We start from the raw sequence: 20,578 nt of genomic DNA, 5'->3' as shown, positions 1-20,578 counted from the left end.
AGCGAAGTAAACTTATGTTAGAAAGCTGCCTTCTCTTAAGCTAACACTGTGTAGACCTTTTTGATCGGTCTCCGTTTCTTGCATTTTTCTTATTTTGCAACACAGGTTTCGAACATAGGTCACATCAGAATTTACTCCATTATGAATTTTTGAATAAATGAAATAAACTCTGGGAATGCAATAGCCTAGTCACTTGCTGCTGAAATTTCTTTTCTACGTCTACAGATGGTCGGCGAGCAGTAAATTGGAACTTGCGTCGCATGAAAACACATTTGGTGCGATTTTTTGCATGCATATAAATCTGCGCAGAATTTTGGCTTCATATGAACCAGTGGACTTAGAGCATTTCCATAGATTCTAATCATCACGCAACTCATGTTATGAGAGTTATCTATGACTCATCTGTGCTACATTTGTTTTGTATACACAGTGTTGGGCGGCAATGACAGAGAATCAAAATAATGTTTTTTCTACATTTTTTCAGTTATTGTGATACACCCGAATTGTGTACAATCAATGAATGTATAGAAAAAGGATATTCATAGCAGCGGATGGCGTCACAGCAGGCTGAGAAGGTAAATCTCGAAATCAAATTATGATTATGGTTTTGCATGAAGAATTTAAGATTATGGTAAGTTGAAAGACTATTGATAGCTCTGAAATAAGTTTTCCGTGGAAACCAAACCTCTTTTACTTACTCTGGCAGCCACATATACTGAGAATTTAACGCTGCAATTGTTTCGTAACCTTACCTAAATTACTGAGTATAACCCAGTTTTCGTTTTGACAACATCATGCAAAGCTTATGGTAGATTTGAAGGATATTGATAGCCCTGAAATAAGTCTTCCGTTGAAAACCTAAACCTCTTACTTACTTTAGCAGCTACATACACTTAAAATTTAATGCTATTATTTTGTAACTATCCCATATTCCTTGACAGTGGCTCCTTTTTCAAAAAAATTCATTTAATGTGATCGAGGTGATTGGCAATGTGCTTTGTTATTAAAACAGATTTTTCTCTGCTGGAGACTAGTTATATGAACTTGAAGAAAGAGGGTTCTCAGATTTATCATTAAGGTAGTTATTATTGTTTGTGCCTAATAGAAAAATCGTACTAATTTTCTTACTTTCTGCTAGCAGTGACACTCATAATTACGGTTCATGAAGTAATAAATTCCTCTTGTTGCCATTTAAAAAAAGATCTTATACAAAAATCCTAAGAATGTAAGTATATAAATGATGCCTGTTTTTTTGTATATGTCAATAATGCTTTGTGGTCGTTCATATAATTCTCAACAACACATCATAATCAAATGGGCATGTGTTGGGGAGGGGGGGGGGGGAGCCTGCCATGGTTCTAAGAATAAAGAACAATTAAATTAATTCATTCATGTAGGGTACTTTATTTGTATTCCATAGACCTAGCACCAATATTGGAACATAATGTTACTTTAAATCCGTCTTGATTGCTACGTAACATGTGAAAGTTGCTGAATTGGACGGGTTACTCCTGTAACTTAAATATCAGATCTGAAGATGGTTCTGAATGAACCGAAACCGGTTATATGAATAACAAAAAAAATTGCAATCAAGACGGATTTAAAGTAACATTATAAAATCACTGATTGCTGTTATCCCATAAGACATTATGTCTGTTTTTGCAAATATTGGAACAAGTTGCAAGTTTAAAAATTATCATTATATACTAAACAGTAACAGTGTGCTAAGTGAGGTAATGGTCAGGAAATAGGAAAGCTATGAGCTGTTAGAGTAGAAACCTCGCCAGCAATTGACTGAAATTATTTGTGGAAAACAGTGGACAGTCCATATTAAGATAACTCAACCTGATACCCTGTTAGTTTAACTATTGAAAAATGCGATTCATTGTAATAAAAGTCACAGTTAATTGATTCTTAGGGATTCCTGCTCATATGAAAAGTTTGCAGTCTGGAAGATTGAAAGAATGGTTTGCATAAATTAAAGCTCTTTGAAGGTTAAGACTGGAATGTCACCAAGGAAAAGGTGGAAATCCATATGTGCCCCTTGTAATGTGTGTTTCCGAAGTTAGTGATAATCTCAATTAATAATTCCAGTTTATTGAAGTCTCTTATTTATATTGTTAATTGTCTGGCTGTTTCCATCATCTGTGGCTTGCCAAGTGCAGCTTCTTATTTCCAGTACATTCAGTGATGCTACATTTACTATTTCTGGAGTGTCTTTCATAATTTGCTGCAGCTGTGTAACATGGTTTTCATTGCGAATCTATTCAAACTGACTTTTGTCTGTAATGTACCTACTATAATAGTAGGCTATTTTTTGTAATAAGAAGTTTTCAGTTAATATTTTTTTCATTTGGCAATGTTTGAGAAACAAGAAAGTAATTATTTTGTACAACATATGCAGGTCAGCTCAAATGCTGATGGCAGCGACTCCTTTAAACGACAAGGATCATTCAGGAAGGTGCTACCATCAGATCCTAGTGCAGATTCTCAACTCAGCATGTCAGCAAAAATGATTGACAGGCCTATTATAAACAGCGGCAATCAAAAGGTGTACAGTCAGTTTCAACAGGAGTACTGCATTATATCTGAATAGTAAGTTTTTTACATATCTGTTTGCACATATTGTTACATATTTGTACACATCTTTTTCTGTTATCTAGATCCCCTCACAACCACCTAACACCTTAATTTGTCCTTTTCCTATGTCATTTCCTGTTACCAAGAACCACACATGCCACAGTGAACCCCTGCTCCATCTTTCTGCACCAGTTCAGAAAAATTTTCCTTTCCCTGCCTAAAACCCAGTCCAACACGCTGTTTCTGAAATACTTCCTAAACCATGGAATGTCACCCAATGGCCTAAACATAAAATTTCCTTTGTCTATATCCCACCCCTCCTTCTACACTTATCTTCGCCTTCCAGGTTCTGACAGTCCCTGACCCTCACAAGCCTGTTACTGCCAAAACACATCTCCATGGCACAGGCATCCCAGAAGCACCTGTGCTTCCTCTGAAAGATACTGCTACTGTGCATTCTTATTATGTAAGTGGCCATTCAGTGTAAATCAACCCACCCAATTTACCTCACCATTTTAGATTTTACCAAAATTGGGTATACTCATAGTGGGTGCTGAGACTAAAAATAATACTAAATTTCATTTTTTGTATCTCAAGCCATTTATGAGATATGGCTATGCAAATTTTTCAAAAACTGGCCAAAAAATCTTGAATGGGAACTGTCATAATTGAGCTAGAAAGCTGGTAAAGGTGTCATCATTTTTATGCTCTTTCCAGTGATATACATCACAACATAGGCTCTAATTATGATTTTTTTTTAAAAAATGCAAATTGAAATTTTGATTTAATTTTTTTCCAAAAAGTACATAATTTAAAATTTTCTAAATTTGTCCACAAATACTTAGTACCGTTGTAAATCACAAGGGAAAATATAAGTATGCAATAAAAAAAATTCTTGACTCTTGTTTTTCACTAATAGCCCCATTTTGATCAAACCTACCTGTAACAAATAGGAATTAAATTAAGAAAACTATAAAAAGGAAAGTTGCCACTAACTGTATGGTGGAGATACTGAGTTGCAGATAAGCACAACAAAGAAAGAAGACTATCACAAATTTGTGACAGTGTTTTTATTATTCCTATCTGCGACTCAGCATCTCCGCTATATGGTTAGTGGCAACTTTCCTTTTCATAATATTGTTACATTTCATCCAGGAATTTAATTAAAATGTACAGAAAGGTAGGTAAGTAAAAAATACCAGAAATATCAAAACATCTTCTTCTTCAAACAAAACCAATTGGTATATTACATAATTAAATTAAGTTGATTGCTTGCTTTACTTTTTTACATTTTAAACTAATAGACTCTTAATTGGTGAAACAAAAATATTGAACATGGGACCCATAACTACAAATTTAAATAATGTATGAAAAGAGTCAAATATTGATTAAATAGTTCTGGTCCATGGTGCTTGGACCAGAACAATTAAATACATGGTGCTTGGTTTTGATAGTAATAGGTGTCTATATATAGCTAATTGTGTTACAGTAAGTGTTAGTAATAATTTTTAAATAACTATCTACAACATATAAATTAACACGAACCTGAGAAAAAATTAAGTTTTGAGTTTAAAAGCAGTTCTCCAGAAAATTATCTCGGACCTATGCAGATTATATTAAACAATTTGGTTTAGCTTACATCACTTTCAACAAGAGTGTATGTTCTCCCCGTCAGAGTAAACAGATTTCGTTTTGTGAGAACATCCACAACTGGTACTCCACTGGATATTTGCACGTGTAGCATAGGAGAATGGTGTAACTGATCGAAATGGGTATAGAAAAGTTATTTTCAGTTCATCATGTTCTTTCTTTTCCCTAAAATGTATCCAAGCCACCAGTTTTTTTTTTTTTTCTCAGTTAATCAAGGGGATTTTTCCCCCTTCTTGTAAAATGTACCCAAGCCACCAATTTTTGCCAGACACAGTGGTGGTGTAGCCTGATATGTCTTGTAACTTCACTTTGTCTGGTGATGCAGTTACCTCCCTCTCTCAACCCTGCACATCAATTGAGAAGTGTTTCGCTAATAATTTTGTTGTTGTTTTGGTAAAGACTGCATCAGATTGCTGTGTTCCTTTGATCGTCAACACTTCTTCAGACTGGCTTTTTAAGAACATTTCTGAATTATTGTAATGTTCTGGAGTGGAAAAGGCAAAATCTGTTTTTGTTATGTTAGCTACTGCCCACTCAAATAGATCTCATGGGGTTTGGATATGGTTGTGGTATGGGCTTTGCAAACTTGCATGAGCTGTCTGTCTTTTAACGGAACTCCCTACGCCATCACAAGGTCTTTTCCGTTGGCTGGAAGTATTCCTCATGAAGGCAAAAGTTCGGGAAGTGTTTCTTGTTTTTGTATTGAGTGACAGAACCACCTGAAAAAAAAGTAAATCTTTTTTGGAAGTTTTTGAAGTTTATTCGTTAGGTACAAATTAGCTTTTTTCGAAAGCTATAAGCACCAGCTGTATTGTGCTCTAGGCAGTCAGAAACAATGACAAAGCTCACATGCTCAATTTTTTCTTGCTGTTTCTAATATATAACAAAAGGATGTGTAATAACCTGTTATCGTTTTCAGTGGCCACTCTGAGCTTTGTCCTATAGAACTACACTAAAATTTTCTGAAAAAATCACGGTAACAGCAAATTCCAACCCATTAAGATTTTCATCTGTGGACTTAAGCTTTGTTGCTTGGCAGTGAAGTAATGTTAAACTGAAGAAGACATCTTAGTACAGAATAAATCGATAAAGTCTTCAGAAGTTTTCTGTACAATTTCCATATTGCAGCAGTCAGCTGACACTCACTGGTGGAACTGAATTCATTCAATTAAATTTTCATCAAAGGAGTCTTGTAAAGTTTTATGTATTATAGTTTCTCCTAGGCAATATTCGCATTTTACCTTGTTGCAATCAATTGATGATGGGTTGAAAACCAGTTTTGCAATGCTTTCCTCGTAATTTTTTAAGTTTCCATTTATTACTGTATTTAGTTTGGCATTTTCTATCATTAATATTATGTGTTGGTGAGTTGTGCACACACAGACGGAGAGTATGCCATCCTGTCCAGCTAATACACAATGTTTTGTCTCAACTCAGTAAATTTAGAGAAACCTATTTTTATGTTAGGAAACTTCTCTTTAAAATGGTTGTAAGCTTCTTTAATGTTACACAAAATAAGTCTTTGATATTTTTGTTTTACTTCCACTTGGTTCTATAACGGTCATGCAATTTACCTGGCATTGCACGGGTAACTTCATTTTCGTAACAGGAATGTACAGTTTTGGTAGTATCTACGGGTAAACATTTCACTGATTTTTGGTTCAGACTTTTCATAAACTCCTTTTCTTTCAAAATGGTAAACGATGTAATTAAGAGCATGAAATTTGCTCATTATATTCCTGATAGTCCACTTTTTGGGTAAACTTGTGAGAATCATTAACTTTGTGGGCTACTTGCAGGAGTAAAAACATTAGTTTTGAGATTTTAGAGAACACTTTCATTGACATTGGTATCATTATCTGATGAAGTTTCAGCAACAACAAATAGTTAATGTTTCATTGACGAAAGGAATTTTTTCACTTTTAATTTGGTATACTGCTTTGACATTATTTTTTTCTTAACAATTGGGGACTCACATAGTTTTTGAAGTGATGTTTGCCTGCTTTATTTCTTCGTTGATTGTCCTCGGTGTCACTGTACTGCGTTGTTATACTGGTTGAAAAATGGGGGGTCAACACTGACTACTATAAATGATGTAGCCGACAGCTGCACAGTTTTGTTTCATAGTTCTTTACTTTCACTGTTCATGTGCCCCCAGAATTACTCAGTTATATGGCAAGTTAGCTATTGGCAAATTTTGATAAGCTTCATTAATAGTTTGCAGGCATATGTCAGCATGTTGCTACAATAGTTTACTGTTGAACATCTATGACCAATAAAACCTAGCCACACAGTTCACAGTCTTTCAAATAAAATTAACAGGCACTGTCACTGTATTAACCGTCCACCCCTGGTAGCTGAGTGGTCAGCGTGACGGAATGTCATGCCTAACGGCCCGGGTTCGATTCCCGGCTGGATCGGAGATTTTCTCTGCTCAGGGACTAGTTGTTGTATTGTCTTTATCATCATCATTTCATCCCCATTGACATGCAAGTCGCCGAAGTGACGTCAGATCGAAAGACTTGGACCAGGCGAATGGTCTACCTGCTGGGAGGCCCTAGCCACATAGCATTTCCATTTTATATACTGTATTAACACACGGCCTATTTTTGTTACACTTATTTCACAGTGAAGTTGATGCATTGTTGTTGTTCTGACCAACACAGGTTTCTTGTCTGAAACTCGGCGATGCATTGACTGACTCGAGCCCAAAAATCGGCTTTTATATAACATCACAATAATAGGTACTGAAACTGTACATTGTTTGGTGTTTAATTTACAGCAATTACAATTAAAACATCACTGATTAAAGTAACTGAATACATCGAAAAATTGGTTCTTTTTAACAGTTTCTTCTGCCACAAGGGTTAAGCCGAATTATTTGTTTAAATCGTGAAATTAACAGATAGTTACGCAAACAATATTTTTGACCAAACTGGTAATTACTTTGGAATTAATTAAGAGCTGACTTTGCTAACCTGTTTTCGAATACAGTCATATAAATACTTTAAGAATCCCAGTGATTCTTTTTCCAAATGTTTATCATTATTACAGAATTTATATTTTTTTTTACAAGTCAACAGTAGAATCTAAGTCACGGAACAGTTACTGATTTCACCCTATAATGAAAGATATTAACTAGGAATAGTCAAAGTAAATCAGCAAATTAATTACATACATGAAACTTAGCACAAAATTAGACCTGGTGCTATATTCTGTAAAACTGAGGGCCAACCTTTTTCTTTTATGAAAATGTAGATTATACTTACATATGTTAATGGTAATTAGTCAAAAATAAAAAAAATGAATTTAAGGAGGCAGATGGCAAAACAAGAGAGGAAATAAAAAGGTTCCAGCTTGTTCGTCCCAATGTGTCAAACGTTTGAGTAACCATTGAAGTTATAGTGAAGTCTGAGTCTTTGACTGGGATGATTACCTCTGATCCAGAATAAACTTCAATTTCAGCATTTTTATCGCTTATTGGCTCTGTATTTTTCAGTTTGTTTACATCTTTCCTACATTTATCGCAAATCATGGGGCCATTAGGTATTTGTGGAAATAGCTTGGACATCCACACTGTTACATTTCAGTTTTTCCTGTCTCTAATAAAATTATTTTATTTATTCAATGGATTACAACGCTGTGCTCTTACAGTACTGCATTTTTTATTAGGTTCCATGTTGATAGAAAGACCAATTAAAAACACTCCTTCAGTTTACTTGCAAATGAACTGTTAAAACAGTTCCAATAAAACTTATTAGATAAAAAAATTGTTCAAAGTAGTTTAATAACTGCTTTACATTAATACTGTGCTGCACTACAATGGCTTAGGACCAATAATATAAAAAGTTTCATTATTCACCTTAGAAGGAAACAATACAGCACAGTTCCTCTCAGCAAAGGCTCTAGTCATGTATGATTGTACAGACAGCAATTGAACTTGCCCGGAATGCATATACTGGCTCTAGTTTGTGGAAATGAAATGTACATATTGGACCAGAACTATTACATCAGTACTTGCACTTTTTTCATATCTTATTTAGATATGTAGTTATAGGTTCCATGTCCAATATTTTTGTTTCATCAGTTAATAAGCTATTAGATGGAATTGTATAAAATTTAAGTAAACAATAAACTTAATTTAATTATGGAATATACTAATTGTTTTGCATTAAGAATTTGATATTTCTAATATATATTTCTAATATTTTTGCTTACCTCTCTGTATATTTTAATTAAATTCCTATTTGTCAAAGGTAGGTTTGGTAAGACGGGCTATTAGAGGAGAAAAAAAGTCAGGAATATTTTTTTTTACAGTGAACCCATCATCATCCCTTATTTATATTTTTCAATATGATTTACAAGTATGTATGGAAATATTTTGAAAATTTTAAATTACGTGTTTTTGGAAAAAAATTAAACCAAAATCTTATTTTGTATTTTGAAAAGTATTTTCGTAATTAGTACCTATGTTGTGTTGTATATCACTGGAGAGAGCATAAAAAATGGCCGGCCATTTGAACCATAAAAAACGATCCAAAATGACACCTTCCCCGTCTCTCTAACTCAAGAACATCCTGCAGAAGCCTGTTTAGGGAACTAGGGATACTAACTACTGCTTCCCAATATATTTCTTCCTTAATGAAATTTGTCATTAAAAATATATCACTTTTTCAAACCAACAGCTCAATTCATGGAATCAATACTAGAAATAAGAATAATCTTCACAAGGATTTAAAGTCACTTAGTCTTGTACAAAAAAGTGTGCATTATTCAGGAACACACATTTTCAATAACTTGCCAGCAGCCATAAAAAGCTTGACAACCAATGAAATTCAGTTTAAGAGAAGCACAAAGGATTTATTTGTGGCCAACTCCTTCTACTCCATTGATGAATTTCTCAGTAAAACCAACTGATTTGTGTGTGTATATAATATAAAAACAAAGATGATGTGACTTACCAAACGAAAGTGCTGGCAGGTCGATAGACACACAAACATACACACAAAATTCAAGCTTTCGCAACAAATGGTTGCTTCATCAGGAAAGAGGGAAGGAGAGAGAAAGACGAAAGGATGTGGGTTTTAAGGGAGAGGGTAAGGAGTCATTCCAATCCCGGGAGCGGAAAGACTTACCTTAGGGGGAAAAAAGGACGGGTATACACTCGCACACACACACATATCCATGGATGGATATGTCAAAAAAAAAATTTTCCTAACATTCGCATTATTAATAGGTTCTGATGCTTTATTATTAGTTTAATATAAGTATATACTATAATATTTGGTGTTATGTAAATTTAAGTTCACCTATTTTGAGAAGTGAGTTTGCTTGATTGGCTTAAACTACAGGACAGCTTGTGCTACTTGTAAAAGAAAAAGGAGCAAAATATCTTTATAAGTTTGTAATTCACGTGTTGCAAAGATTCTGGTTCTGGGTAGGAACAGTGATCAAGTAAGAATGACCTTGGGATTTTACTAAAATGTGGGAGTGATGAAATGATGTTTGTCTTATGTGGAGAACTATTGCAAATTTGTATTGCACTGTTTGTAATGGAACTTTTATAAACCTGTGTCCTTACTGATTGGACATGGTACATTCCCTTTCATCTTGAAACATGTACATGGATACTGAACTTTTTATTTTTGTGTATTGCATATAAAACAACATGACTGGCATATGGGAATTTTACACGCACCCCTTTAGTAAACAGTGTGATTTATGAACTAGAAACATCCCGCAACTGCTGCTGGAGTGCACTGTGATTGCGTATACCACGTTGGGCCCCACGTACCATATGCACAAGTAGCGTTTCTGAGCGTTCAGCAGCATGTTGAACTCAGCATACTCAATGTTGACGTTCGACAGCACGATCCGTGTGCCGACGGCTTGAGACTGACCGTGGTGTCAGGTGTGCCTTTTGTCATTGACACCTGCCATTTTTGGCATCACCTTCCAGAACACTGCTCAACATTTACAGCATAGCTGTTCTCCTTCTGTCAGTCCACCCAGTACATCTGGCAGCAATGGATTTTTAATTGTGTCATATACTCCTATTTTCTCAGTGCCCTTCATAGCATCCCTTAGTGCTGCGAGTCCAGGAAAGCTTCCATTTGCTCGCTGATGAGGGAGCCACTGTGTTGTTCATGTATGTTCCTGGTCACATCAGTCTGTCAGGCTGCTGACACTGTTCCAAGGTTGCAGTCCTTCTACTGCAGTGAGCTAGCCCTCCCATCCCTTAGGATGATCTCTGAGTTGCTGTCTGTCAGCAGGTGGTGTCACTGTGGCGTAGCCAACCTCATCTCGGCCCTCTTGCCACTAGGAGATCATTTTAGGTAGGTTGTGTACTGGGCATTGTCGTTTTAGTCATCACCATTTGTTAAGTGGTGATCCCCTACCACTTTACGCTCATTGTCATCAACCTATGATGGTTCGCCATTTCCTGATCGAATGCCATTTTTCTAACCACTTATGTTCTCGTGTGTTTGCCATCTGAGTTATCAGCTGTTTTAGCAAATAAAACAGGGGCTGTGGATCGTGTTTTACTTTGTTTCCATCATAGCAATAGGGCAAGGATATTCTTTGGCTCGGGACCTCCAATGTCCCTACAGCGTATTTTGTGGACCTCTCTCCTTGGGGAAGTCCTTGTTCTTAGCTTGCTTTCCTTCTGTTGATTGGGCTTAAAACTTATAGTCGTTTTTAAGTTCTTTTACTTCTTGATAATCTAAGGTTATGGCATGGGTGGTTATGACCTTAGATGTTCTTACTCACTAAAACAAACAACAAAAAGTCACATTGACTGACAAGAAGTTGGCCATTACTCAAAAATCATGACAAATTCAGAAACAAAGAAATTTTTATGACAAACGAGATTATAACATTGAGAAGTTCTTCTTGGGTACCATGTACTATCACTTGATTGACTATGACCAACAATAATCAACTGTCAACAGCAGCAGGCAACAGAAGAGCCATGGACACCATAAGTGCACTTTAGTCCCTAGTAAGTGTGCCGTTGTGTCTTAGCACTAGAAAACTGAGGCTCAGATGAACTGCAGCTGTGATTTAAATTTGTTATGTCAGTGTAATATGCAACAAGTTGTGTTTTGGATGTTGACTTTTTTTTTTGGTACCATTAACTAGTTCACTGTGAATGAGGGTGCACAGAGAGAGAGAGAGATTGAGAGAGAGAGAGAGAGAGAGAGAGAGAGAGATGGAGATGGAGATGGATGGATGCCACGAGGCAGTACAATCACTGTGACTGTGGTGTCTGGCTGTGCTTGGTCCAGATAATGTTTGTGTAGCACCACCATCTGATAATGATGAGCGTGCAGTGGTTTGAAAACTAGATGATACAAGAAATAAAGTGTATTAAAATTTAAAAAAAAAAAGTTTGTCTGGTTTCATATTATACCGACATAAATTTGTCAACAGGAGCTCTCATTAACAAATGATTCCAAGGGAATAAGACTAAATTTGAAGTGGTGAAACATTAAGTATGGAGCTCCACAAAATTCGGTGATTGTCCTATTTCAGTTCTTGACCTACATACATAATTTACAAGGGACATTGCAGGACTCTTCAAAAACTGTAATCTTTGCTGATGATGTAAGTGTACTGACAAAGTGCACAACACACCCACATTGTATCTAGCCAGCATAATAATGGAACATGTTTACAGCTGGCTCACATCCAATAGCTTAACCCTTACTCTTCGAAGAGCTGATATTATGACGTTCCAGGCAACTCAAAATGACTTACGGGTACCAGAGGTGGAGATGGCTATACACTAGATGAGGCTCCATGTGTGAAAACTGGGCATGCAGATCTATAGTAAACTGAGTTGGCATCAGCATATGGAGAAGTTAAATAAAAAGCTTTGCACTGACAACTTTGCACTTGGAAGCCTCTCAAGTTGTGCTGATCTGCAGATGGGGTTGCTAGCACACTTTTCATACTGTCACTCAGTACTATCCTACAGTGTAATCTTCTGTGTCCCTGCAACTTAGATAAGGAAAATATAAGAAAGTTGATAACTGAACATCTTGCAGAGGCTTCTTCAGGGTTTCAATACATATACTCCCTAATGATATTTGTGGTGAGGAACAGAAGTGTATTTAGGATGCACAACCACAGCACTAGACATAAATATGATTTCGGTATAGACTGTGCAGGGTGCAGAGTAGAGTTTTATATTCTATTGCAAAAGTCAATAACAGTATCAGACAGGAAATTGAAAATCTCCAAATATTCAAAAACAAAGTAAAAGAATAACTTGTTAGCCACACTATCTACAAATCATTAGAATACATGAATTCAGGAATGTAAATGCCCCATAACTGTAATATTTGTAGCAGACAGATTTTGCTTTTACCAGTATATAGATAGCTGATTATGGCCTATGTATGGTTTCATAGTTTCTCTGAAGTATTGGGTAAAAACAGCAGCTTGTTAGTATAGCAGAAGGAGCAGTGGCTTCTTTCAAAGTAGTTGCATTTGTCCTTCTAAATGTGTATTAAGTAACCTAGAAGCACTTTCTGTACTTATTGGTGTGAAGGATTTGCATCAGTCATAATATGTTATTAGTGTACTGTACAGAAGTAGCAGTAGTGTTTACTTCTTTTCTGTTAATGTATAACTTGATTCGTTCCACAGAACATTATATGTGAATGTAGGTATGTATGCATGTTACCTGTGACTTATCTCTTGTAACTCATGTTGCTTGCAGTTTGAAAGAGCTTTCCCATCTCTTCAGGAACACTACCTCCCATTTGTATTTACTTTTTTCTGTCTTATCTGTTGTTGAAGAAATTATTTAAAAATTACAGTGGTGAGAGAATCAATTGTGATATCCAAATTGCAAATCTGTCACCCTCTCCTAGTTGTTCCTTTAGTTTTGGCTGACATTAGTCCTCCTTCCACTGTCACAAATATTGTTAACATTCACTTGTTTTTCATTTTTAATAATTTCAGTTTTGTAAGATTTAATGTTACATTATTGTTTCTTACATTACTTAAAAACATTTTTAAAACATATTGTTCTTAAGTTTATGGTTTTTATTTCCAAATTTTGTTAGAGCCTTTTTTTTGTAGTTTTTATTAATTCTTCCATATTTATATCACGTGTTTCAGCAACATGCTAAGAAAACAAGATTTGCCTGGTGTTTACGTCATTCCATCTGCTCGGAGCTCACTCTGTAAGTATGAAAGATTTCTGATCGTTTTGTTGCTGTCTTAAATATCTTTTTCAGTGTCCATCTGTCAACTTTTTGTCTTGATCAAGTTGTTGATTGTAAACTTCCTAATTGTATTGACTGAATTCACAGAACTTTTCTAATGCAAACTGCATGTGTAAACATTACACTTCAAATGGATTGTATTGTATTGTATTGTATTTATTGGTCCTGTTGTCTACAAAGCAGCTTATGCGTTAGACATTGGACAAGTCAAGTTAGAAGTATACAACTGAAAGTCATTTCTAGGCATACTTATTTAAGGTTACAGCAATACACTTTATACATAAGTATTTATATAACACACTTCATAAATTTAAATATTCTTCAATGGAGTAAAAGCAGTGATGCTGTAAATATGACAGAGATTTTCCAAAGGTATTGACCCAGTAATAGCTTTTATGTTTCAGGCTTAACTCCCATGTGAAAAGTACCTTTTTGGCACAGAGCTGTGCTGACTTGGGTTATATGTAAGTTTCTGTTTTGTGTGGTAAAGCGGTCATGCATATCACAGTTTTTTTGCAGTCAGCGGTCCTTACCTATTACATTTATTTTAAAGAATAAAAGGGTTTCAGTAACATACATACATGGTATGGAGGAATACCAGATTTCTTAAACAGAGGTTTACAAGAATCTGTATTCTTGCACCCAAACGAGATTCAATGGTCATTTTTGTAGTTTAAAAGTGAAATTAGCTGTTCTACAGTTTCCCCAGAAGGTGACCCCCATATCTAAGACAAGAATGAAAGTAGACATGATATGCATTCATTACTGTTTTCTCACTATGACATGATTTTACTGAGCAAAGAAGGTAACATATTCTGTTCAACTCTACATTGAAATATTCAAAATGCTTGTTCCATCTGACATTGCTCTGCAGCCACAGTCCTAAGAATTTGGTTTCAGTACTGTTACCATCAACATTTGAGTTTAGATCATTTACATACAGAAAGGTCTATTACTGATCCTTGGGGCACACCACTTTTAATTTGTTTATAGTCAGATAAGTGTTCAAGTGCAGTTTATAATTCAATATTTATGTGCTTGATGCTCGCTGTCTGCTTACGATTAGTCAGGAAGGAACTGATCCTGTTGTTGGACAGACCTCGAATACCATATCTTTCAAGCTTTGATAGCAGAATTTTATGATCTACCATGTCAAAAGCTTTTGATGAGTCAGTAAATACTTCTATTGATTCCTGTTTTTTGTCCACCAGGTTTAGGATGGAGTTGATGCACTCGTAAATAGCAGTTGTCGTTGACCTCTTATTTCTGAATCCATGTTGTTCATTATGTAGGATGTTGTTTTTATTTGTAAATTTCATAAGTTTGTCATACATAACTTTTTCTAGTCATTTACATTTCCTTTCTCACCTTTTTTATATACTGGGATAACTTTTGATGTTTTCAATGCATCCGGGAAAGTGCCTGCCTGTAGTGAGCAGTCACATAAGTGTTATACCATTGTAGTAAAAACAACATTCCAACAATTGTCATTTATCTGGTAACAAATGTTCAAGCAGTCGTTTTTTTATGATTTATTCAACCGTGAACATGTTTTCGAGCCACTGCAGACTCATCATCAGATGGAGGTGTTACAAGATCATTATGCTGTGGACCAAGTGTAGCTAGATTCAGTGCTGGTGCTGCTGGTGGAAATGATGGATATTTAGTAATTGGTTGTGAAACATTTATGAACTCGGAAGTTGTTTTAGGTACTTACAGTTTTAGTACTTACTTACAGTGGGAGGAGAGAGATCAGCTTGGATTGAGCAGAAGAATTGCTTGAGGCAGGGAAGTGCCCTTTCACCATTACTCTTCATTGTAGTGATGGATGCTATAATGAGTACAGTAGCACAAGTAATTGGTGAAAGGAAGATGAAAGCTATGGTGTTTGCAGATGATCTGATGGTTTGGGGAATAAGGAGGAGGAAGTACAAGAGCAGTTGGATGTATGGGAATGAACAGTACAAGAATATAGGATGAAATTTAGTATAAGTAAGAGTGAGATGATTATCACAGCAAGAAAGAAGGAGAGAGGAACTACTGGATTAACAATTGGTGGGGAACAGTTGAGGAGAGTGGAGAGTTTCAAGTACCTAGGAAGCCTGATACAGTAAGATGGAAAAAATGACAGAGAAATAAATGGGTGGGGGAGAAAAGCAAAAGCATTTCAGAAGTGTGTCAGAAGCCTGATATGGAGCAAGGATGTACCCCAAATCAGTAAAAAGGTTATATACCGGTCATACTATGACCTGATCCTGACATTTGCATCAGAAACCTGGGTTATGAAAGGAAGAGAAGAGAGCAAAGTACAAGCTAGTGAGATGGAATTCTTGAGAAACAGTATTGGAGTGACAAAAATAGACAGGTTAAGAAATGAGAGGATAAGAATATTAATGAAGGTGGAACCATTACAGGAGGAGATAGAGAAATAAAGGCTGAGATCGTATGGGTATGTTAAGAGAATGGAGGAGAAGAGGATATGCAGGAGGATACACGAGATGAAACTGGAAGGAAAGAGACCAGGAGTTAGACCGAGAGACAGATGGCTGAATGGAGTAGAGGAATGCGTACAGAAGAAAGAAGAAGACTGGACCAAGGTGAAGACGGAGAGATGGCGGCAAGACAGAAGACGATGGAGAGGCCTATGTTCCATACAGACCCAGCCAGAGACTGGGAACTGTCCAAGATGATGATGATGATGATGATGATGATGATTGTGGTGGTGATGATGAGATACTTACAGTGCACTGCCTTGTGGCATCCACATCAGGTAGCTTCTTATAATGTGCATTATTGAGTTATGTACACAAATAAACACAGTATTTAGCTATACGTGGTTTTACACTGATCACAGAATGTAAACATTCGATATTTTTACAAAGAATATGGATATGACAGATACTACACTTTACTACATAATAGTCTTTGGCAAGAGATGCAAAAGTATATGTCTTATTAGTACAGAATTTAAATTTCAGTAAATGTTTCTAGCTGCAGGAGTGTCTTTATATCAGAAAAAAATTAATTTTGGTGAACAATTTTATAAAAAGGTAAACAGCTAGAGTGGAATATTTAATACATTATTAAAGACATTTTTTATGTTACATAATATCATAGTCGTTACATGCCAAGAACAACAAGATTTATGCATGTGTTATGTAACTTACGAAATGTTTTTAATTATGTATTAAATGTTCCACTCTAGCTGTTTACCTTTTGTCTAATTGTTAACCCATATTAAAAAAAATTTAGCCGATATAAAGACACTCCTGCAGCAAGAAACATTTACTGAAATGTAAAATCTGTACTAGTAATATTTATGCCATAGTATAATGCATCTCTTCCCAAAGACTATTATGTAGTAAAGTGTAGTATCTGTCATATCCATATTCTTTGTAAAAACATCAAATGTTTACATTCTGTGATCAGTGTAAAACCAAGTGTAGCTAAATACTGTGTTTATTTGTGTACATAGCTTAATAATCCACATTATAAGAAGCAATCTGACGTGGATACCACAAGGCAGTGCACTGTAAGTACCTAAAACATAAAAAAGCTTTCAGGTTTGTAAATGTTTCGTAACCAGTTACTAAAATTCCGTCATTTCCGCCAGCAGTACCAGCACTGCATCTAGCTACACTTGGTCCACAACATAATGTTCTTGTAACACCTCCATCTGATGATGAGCCTGCAGTGGCTTGAAAAGATGTACATGGTTGAATAAATTGTAAAAAAGCGACTGGTTAGATATTTATTCCCAGATAAATGCCAATTTAAATCACAGTTGCAGTTCGTCATCCACAATGGATATACTGAAAAAACAGTTGTACATTTAAAAAAATGTATTGTAGTAAGAGCTTGTTGATTTTAGTGTACTGCTTTTGTATCTTACTGTGAGAAGACTATTACTAACACATTTTAATGCCTTCCAAATACCATTCTCTAACTTACAGCTTAATGAATACTTACAGTGTGGTTTGGGGTCCTGTTCGTCAGGCAGGGGATGTACCAGGGTGGAGTATTTAGATTCACATTACATCTTCCAGAGACCTTCCCAGATGGTGGTTTTCCTGTAAGTATAAAAAAAAATTTCATTGCTATTGACGCATCATTAGAGAAAGCTCTAAGAATTTTTATGAATTAACATATAACAAATCACTGGTGAAAAGTAAATCACATTGAAAAACAACTGTAATTCAAATCCAAAAATCAGTCATTGTGATAGGAAAGCCAGTGACCCTCTATATAAATTTACAATTTGTGATGGTGGAACAGTACATCAAGCGTTCTGGAATGTATAATGAAATGAGTAAATAGGGTTTCTAAAAGTAACCCTTTTTTATGCAAAAAGATCCGTGGTATTAACTGGCACACTGAAATCTGCAAATAAATCTCATAATGTCACCTCTGCAGAATGAGGTTGTGTGTGTGTGTGTGTGTGTGTGTGTGTGTGTGTGTGAGAGAGAGAGAGAGAGAGAGAGAGAGAGATATGGACATCCCCCCCCCCCCCTCCTAATTAAGTTTACAGATATTATGAATACAAATTACTGGATGGAAATTTCTTTTTTTAAATATATGTAACTGTCCTCTTGTTTACCATTTATCGGCTGTCCTCTCTGCCCTTGACAGTTGTCAGTTTTTGTAAATGACATATGTTGTTAGCATTTCATTACTCAGGGTGCCTTCTTATCCTGTCCTTTGAATCTTTTTCTTATAGATAAAGAAAGAAATGTACTATTAAAAGAAACAGCTCTACAACATCTTCAGTTTTTGTAAGTTGCAAGTATTGTATTGTGTTGTCATGCAGTGAGGTGAAAGGTAATAATGATCATCGTTTTAAACTGACTGCCACAACTCATATGAATGTCATGGCAAGTAATTTTAAAGATTACCATATTTACCAGATTGTAAGGTGTGGATTTTTTCCCAAATTCGTCATTCAAACAATACAGGGTCATCATACTTCTGGAGATTGAACTACTGGTACTGAAGTTACCATTTTTATGGTGTGTAATTGATTAGGTAACATGCTACAATAATGGAACTACAAATCCATAGGTCTTGGTTTTGATTACTGATCAGTCCTAGGATTTTTTTTTATCTGTCACATATCACTTCTTTTACCTCTGGCAATGTTTATTGGTGTGAAAACTGCTAAATAGTGCCGGACTCCATGTTAAACTGTAGATCCCACTATAACTGACTGACTGAGTTAGTTCAAAGGTCAGAGGAAGGAAGTAACATACCACCTGCAACAGGACCATGCCTAGTAAAGCTCTGTTGTGTTCCAAAAAAAATCTTTGGATTGATGACTTACTTAATCAGCTAGGTAAAGGTTTTATATACCATAGTAACACTTCTGCAAGTGTAGCAGAACAACACATTTTGAAGAGATGTTTAATGTGTTGTTTCATTGAAACTGCATGCTTTCATCTACATCTATATGATTACTCTGCAATTCAAAATTAAGCACCTGGCAGGGGGTTCATCAAACCACCTTTAAGCTATTTCTGTACCTTTCCACTCTGGAGCAGCGTATGAGAAAACCAAACACTTAAATCTTTCTGTGCAAGCTCTGATTTCTCTTATTTTAGTGTAATGATCATTTCTCTCTATGTAGATGGGCACCAACAAAATATTTTCATTCTCTGAGGAAAAAGTTGGTGATTGAAGTTTCATGAGAAGGTTGTGGTGCAGCAAAAAATACCTTTGTTTAAATGACTGCTACCCCAATTTGTGTATCATATCCATGGCACTGTCTCCCCTATTTCATGATCATACAAAACGAGCTGCCCTTCTTTGAACTTTTTCAGTGTCCTCTGTCAATCCTATCTGATGCGGATCCCACACTGCACAGCAGTACTCAAGAAGAGGGCAGACAAGCATTGTGTAAACAGTCTCTTATATAAGTGTTCTGCCAATAAATTGCAGTTGTTGGTTTGCTTTCCCCACAACATTATCTATGTGATCATTCCAGTTTAAGTTATTTGTAATTGTAATACCTAAGTATTTAGTCAATTTTACAGCCTTTAGGTTTTTTGTGATTTATCGTGTAGCTGAAATTTAGCAGATTCTTTCTAGTGCTCATATGGATTACTTCACACTTTTCATTATTTAGAGTCAATTGCCACTTTTTGCACCATACAGATAGCTTGTCTAAATCATTTTGCATTCTATTTTGATCGTCTGGTGAAATTACATGATGGTAAATGACAGCATCACCTGCAAACAATCTAAGAGGACTGCTCAGATTGTCTTCTAAATCATTTACATAGATCGGGAACAACAGAGAGCCTATAACACTTCCTTGGGAATGCCAGATATTACTTTTGTTTTACTTGAGGACTTTCCATCAGTTATTATGAAATGTGACTTTTCTGACTGGAAAACATGAATCCAGTCACACAAGCAAGTATCTTTTGTATCAGCATGCTCTGAAAGGAACCTGTCTAGTATACAATGTGGGCTGGAAGCTTTGCCTTTCTTAAGTGTTTTAAGCTGCTTCACTACACAAGGATATCTATTCCTAAGTTACTCATGTTGTCAGCTGTTCTTGATTCGAATTCTGGAATATTTAAATTGCCTTCTTTTGTGATGAAATTTCAGAAAACTGTTCGTAACTCTGCTTTAGTGGTGCTGTCATCAGCATCACCACCATTGTTATCCCGCAGTGAAGGTATTGATTGCGTTTGCCACTGGTGTACTTTGCATACAATCAGAATATCTTTGGCAATAGTGTTTTACCTGTTTTGTGTACCACGAGGGTTTAGTACCAGCTCTTATAAGTTTATTTGGTATATACCTTTCAAATGCCATCGATACTATTTCTCTGAATTCACCACACGTGGTCTACGCGTACGTAGATTGGAAGGAGTGGAGACTTTCTCTTAGGAAGGTGTCAAGCCAATTTTTATCTGCTTTTTTAAATGGATGTACTTTGCATTTATTTTTGGTGGGTTTGGATGTTAAGACATTCTGTCTAACTACAACAACCTTGTGGTCACTGATCCCTGTATCTGTCACGATGCTCCTTATTTGGTCAGGATTATTGATTGGCTAAGAGGTCAAGTATGTTTTTGCAACCATTTACACTTCAAGTGGGCTCCTGA

At 35.8% G+C, this 20,578-nt stretch overlaps 1 protein-coding gene across 1 annotated transcript in view; it reads left to right on the top strand.

Moving 5' to 3' along the window:
• The first annotated feature begins 392 nt into the window (after positions 1–392).
• LOC124595543 (protein crossbronx homolog) overlaps positions 393–20,578 on the top strand; it is a 46,468-nt gene continuing 26,282 nt past the window's right edge. Inside the window, exons 1-4 of the mRNA XM_047134322.1 lie at positions 393–575; positions 2,405–2,595; positions 13,363–13,427; positions 17,441–17,541. Coding sequence (XP_046990278.1) covers positions 552–575; positions 2,405–2,595; positions 13,363–13,427; positions 17,441–17,541 — 381 coding nt within the window. The 5' untranslated portion in view covers positions 393–551. The remainder of the gene's footprint in view (positions 576–2,404; positions 2,596–13,362; positions 13,428–17,440; positions 17,542–20,578) is intronic.

This window comes from Schistocerca americana, chromosome 2, assembly GCF_021461395.2.
Source record: "Schistocerca americana isolate TAMUIC-IGC-003095 chromosome 2, iqSchAmer2.1, whole genome shotgun sequence".
NCBI lineage: Eukaryota > Metazoa > Arthropoda > Insecta > Orthoptera > Acrididae > Schistocerca > Schistocerca americana.
The sequence above is the reverse complement of the archived record's forward strand: the minus strand, read 5'-3'. Positions and strand labels throughout refer to the sequence as shown.